Source organism: Lipotes vexillifer, unplaced genomic scaffold, assembly GCF_000442215.2.
Source record: "Lipotes vexillifer unplaced genomic scaffold, Lipotes_vexillifer_v1.1 scaffold778, whole genome shotgun sequence".
Lineage (NCBI taxonomy): Eukaryota > Metazoa > Chordata > Mammalia > Artiodactyla > Lipotidae > Lipotes > Lipotes vexillifer.
Window position 1 is genome coordinate 2,833,342 of NW_006774127.1, and position 3,731 is coordinate 2,837,072.

General features: G+C 56.5%; 1 protein-coding gene across 1 annotated transcript in view; it reads right to left on the bottom strand.

The window, feature by feature from the left end:
* LMTK2 (lemur tyrosine kinase 2) overlaps positions 1-3,731 on the bottom strand; it is a 77,662-nt gene that overhangs the window by 7,500 nt on the left and 66,431 nt on the right. Inside the window, exon 11 of the mRNA XM_007448871.1 lies at positions 259-3,220. Within this exon, the coding sequence (XP_007448933.1) occupies positions 259-3,220 (2,962 nt within the window). The remainder of the gene's footprint in view (positions 1-258; positions 3,221-3,731) is intronic.

A 3,731-nucleotide genomic window follows, 5' to 3' on the forward strand; every position in this document is an offset into this window, starting at 1 on the left:
TCAGCAGGACTCCGCCAGGACACCCAGGAGGCGCATGCAGGTCTTCTCCTGTAATGTAACAGGAGTTCCCTGTGCAAACCCCATTTCTGCGTGTTCTTGGAGCTGACACTGTAGCCAACCCCAAATTCCTTTTCCTGAGTTATCACAAAACAATCCGTGGCCTCGAAACGGCAATCAGAAAAACCAAGCACGCTCGTTCCCTTAACACGTTCTGGAATTCTCTAGCAGGACAACCTGGAGGTGACAGACAACAGATACCTGGTCAAAGAGATAGACTGTGACGTCATCGAAAAACGTCACCGCCTTCTTCTCTTTCTTCCAGTCGTCGGGCGGCTGGTCCGCGGAGGCTGAGGGCTTCAGCAGGCTCCGCAGGTGGCGGCCGTCCTCACGGCTGAGGACCACAGGCACTATGTGCTCCACCTCGTCCTCCGACTCGGAGCTGAGGCTGTGCAGGGTGAAGGCCCGCAGGTCCTCGTCCGAGTCGTCGCTGTTCTCGTCCTCCTCGTCCGCGTCGATTCCGTCCTCGGTGAGGTCGAGCACCCCTGGCACACCGAGTTTCCCCAGGTACTTCCCTTCGACGTCTGGCTCCTTCAGCTTGGGGCCCTCGGAGTGGCCACGCAAGGCCTTCTCCACCATCGGGGCTGCTGGGCCGCCAGAGCGGAGGGGGGCATCTGCAAACGCCAGGAGTTCGTTGGTGTTGGTTCCAGTGGAAGCCAGCGTGCAGGGGGGCTCCTCCTGGGCCTCGAGGTCATCCCCGCTGCTGAGCTCCGAGTTCAGCAGACTTGAGGGGCTGCCAGCCTCACCATCGTCGGGGGGATGCAACTGTCTGGAAGCGCCAGCGGGTGCTGGTTCTGCCACTTCTCTTGATTCCAGGTGACTGGCGTTCTGCTGAGCAAGGGGACACCTTTGGCCAGGCTGGCTGCTGCTGGTTTCCAGGCAGCCGTCCGGGGGGCTGGGACTCTGCTCTGGGGCGCCTGGCTCAGGCAGGGGCTGGTCCGCTCCCAAGGCCGATGCTGAGGCTCCCGGGACGCCCTCCGACTTCTTATCGGGCTCAGAGTCATTGTCTGAGAAGTAAGCGGAGTCTCGGTACGAGCCCTGGCAGCCAGGGGCAGAAGTCTGAGAGGTGACCTCTGCACCCCTGTGGCCATCGGCTGCGTCTGAGACGACGATGACGGGGTTGGGAGGTGGCCCCCCGCGAACGCCGTCGCCCGCCGAGCCTGTGTCGGGGGCTATGGCACCGTCGGGGGCCGGGTGCAGCGTCCACTCGGGGGACTCCAGGTTCTCCGTCTCGTAGCCACTGTCCGCAGGCTTATCGGGGGGCAAGAGTCTCTGTGGCGTGTGAGGGCCTAAGGAATCCAGTAAAACCTCACGGACATCCACCGAGTCCAGGGAGCCTGGGGCCTCCACGGACTGCTCCGAAGTCGGGATGGGCGTCGACAAGCTGTCCTCTAGAAGGCTGTCCTGACTGGCAGAGTCCAAGGAGAGGGCAGACACCAAGCCCCGCTCCTCTGTAGCAGCATCTTTACAGCCCAGCTGACTCAGAGCATCCACGGCCTCCAAGGCTCTCTCGGGCAGGCCTTGACGGCAGTGGTCTTCCAAAGGTGGTTGACTTTGTAAGTTCTGCCTCAGTTCTGGAAGGCTGTTCCCTATGCTCACCTTACTGGCCAAAGTGCTGTGGACAAGGCCTGAGTCGCTCTGGGTCAGTCTCAAGGCCCCCTCCCTCTGGGGAGTCAGGTCTTGGGACCTGTCGCCGGTGGGAGGTGTGTGCAGTGGGGCGGGTGTGGAGTCTGGGTTTACCTCTCGGCAGATACCGTCTTCACGGACACCGACATCCAAACACATGGGCTTGGCTCCGCCCTGCTTCAGGGACATGCCTGGAGGGACACTGTGAGGCGGCCCCTCTGTTTCGAGCGAGGTAGGAGGTACCTGCGCCTGCGGGCAAGGCGGCGAGGCCACGTCCCAAGTGCCGTCCTTGGGCACCACGCCCGGGCCTCTGCCCTGCACACTGACGTTTTCCTGCAGCAAAGAAGAGCCTGGTTTATTTTCAGCAAACTTAAACTCAGCATCTAGAGAGTTTCTACTCGGACTTTCTAATATGGTTTCAGGAAAACCAGCATTTCTGAGTTCTGTTTGAAGATCATTTATATGTTCTTTGCCGGACAAGGAGTCTTTCAGTAAGTTCTTCTCTTGAAGAAATAAAAAGTTTTCTGACAATTCTTCAACATCCAGCTGATCGAAACCATCTTGGTGCACGAGGTTTTCTGATGAGCAAAGAGGCTCACAGCCAAAAAGCTTACGGGGCTTTTCTTTCTTCAAGTGGCATGTAATTACTGACTCTCTGGGGTCATCCAAACTTGAGCTTAAGGTGGTCGGCTTAAAGTCGGCTTGGACTCCATTTAGTTCCATTAAGTCAAATATTTTTTGGTGACTGGGCAAAGCCTCTGATTTGTCAAGATCACTAAATATACTGTCGAAAGGGCTCTCGGGGCCCTTGGTAACATGCACATCCTCGGGTACCCTGGCATCCTTGGGGTCTGTAGTGTTCTGGAAGAAATCCTCATCTGTACTGGACTCCTCAAATTCGACATTCCTGAGGGTCAGAGGCTGGGATGCTGTGTCACCGACCCTTTCTGGATTATCCATTTCCGTTGTGAGCAGTGCAGGTGGGTAATCCAGCTCCAAGTTGCTACCGCTTTTTTCTTCTAATTGGATGTAATAGTCGCTTCCGACAGAAAGGTTGTGGGCATCAAAGACGGGCACTACTCCGGGGGCCCGCAGGGGGACGTCCTGGCCACTGTCATCTTGCTTCCCGGGCCCGGGATCTGAGAGCGGACTCTCAAACGCTTCGGTGGCAAAGAAGATGCCGGTGTAGGACACGGCTTCGTCTGGGGGGCCCCGGCTGCGCTCCTCGAAGGGGTCGTGCTTGGCTGCCTCCCAGACATACTCGAAGCTCAGGCCCTGGCTGGTTTCGGTCACGGTGAGGACCTCCTCCATCTCACGACCAAGCCGGTCCCTGGCGAAGTGGTCGAGGATGGGGAAGGCGGCGTTACTTGCAGCATCTCTGCTGTTTGTGTTTGGCTTGAGTGCGTTCCACTGCTGCTCAAAGTCGACTTCCGGGTCCCTCTGGCTTTGCATCCGCAGGTAGGTGAGCAGTCTGTGCACGTCCTCGGCCGCCGGCCTCCTGTCTGGTGACAGCCAGCAGAACTGTAAGACTTCATACCTGAGCGACACAGACAGGTGATTAGCGGACGGATGATAAATTGTTTTAAAATAAGGAAAGACCTCACAAGGACCCCTGGGCCAACTCAACACCCCAGAAGCCTCGACACTTTAATCACTGCCGACCACCTGAAGGGGTTCAGCTCACGGTGATATCAGTGTGAAAGGGAAAATGGAGACAGATTTCTGTGTCCTCAGGACACTGCACAGTGTCACTGCAATTCTTTTGCTTTGTCATCTGTTCTTCTGGCGTTTTCCAGGGACTTAGCTACCGAATTTAGAAACAGTTCTAAAACGCTCTCCTCTTAACACAACTGCCATAGGTACTCTGCTTAGTAAAGGATGCACGTATCTAATGTTCTGAGATTCACTCACTTTATTTTGCAAGAATTCACACAGACAGATGCTGTTGTGACTAATCTCTAGTTATTCCCCCAATAAAAAGTGACACCATGATCTCCTGCAGCACATGGTTTCCTCGGGTCATGAAAGGAGCTGAGGGTGGAGGGAAA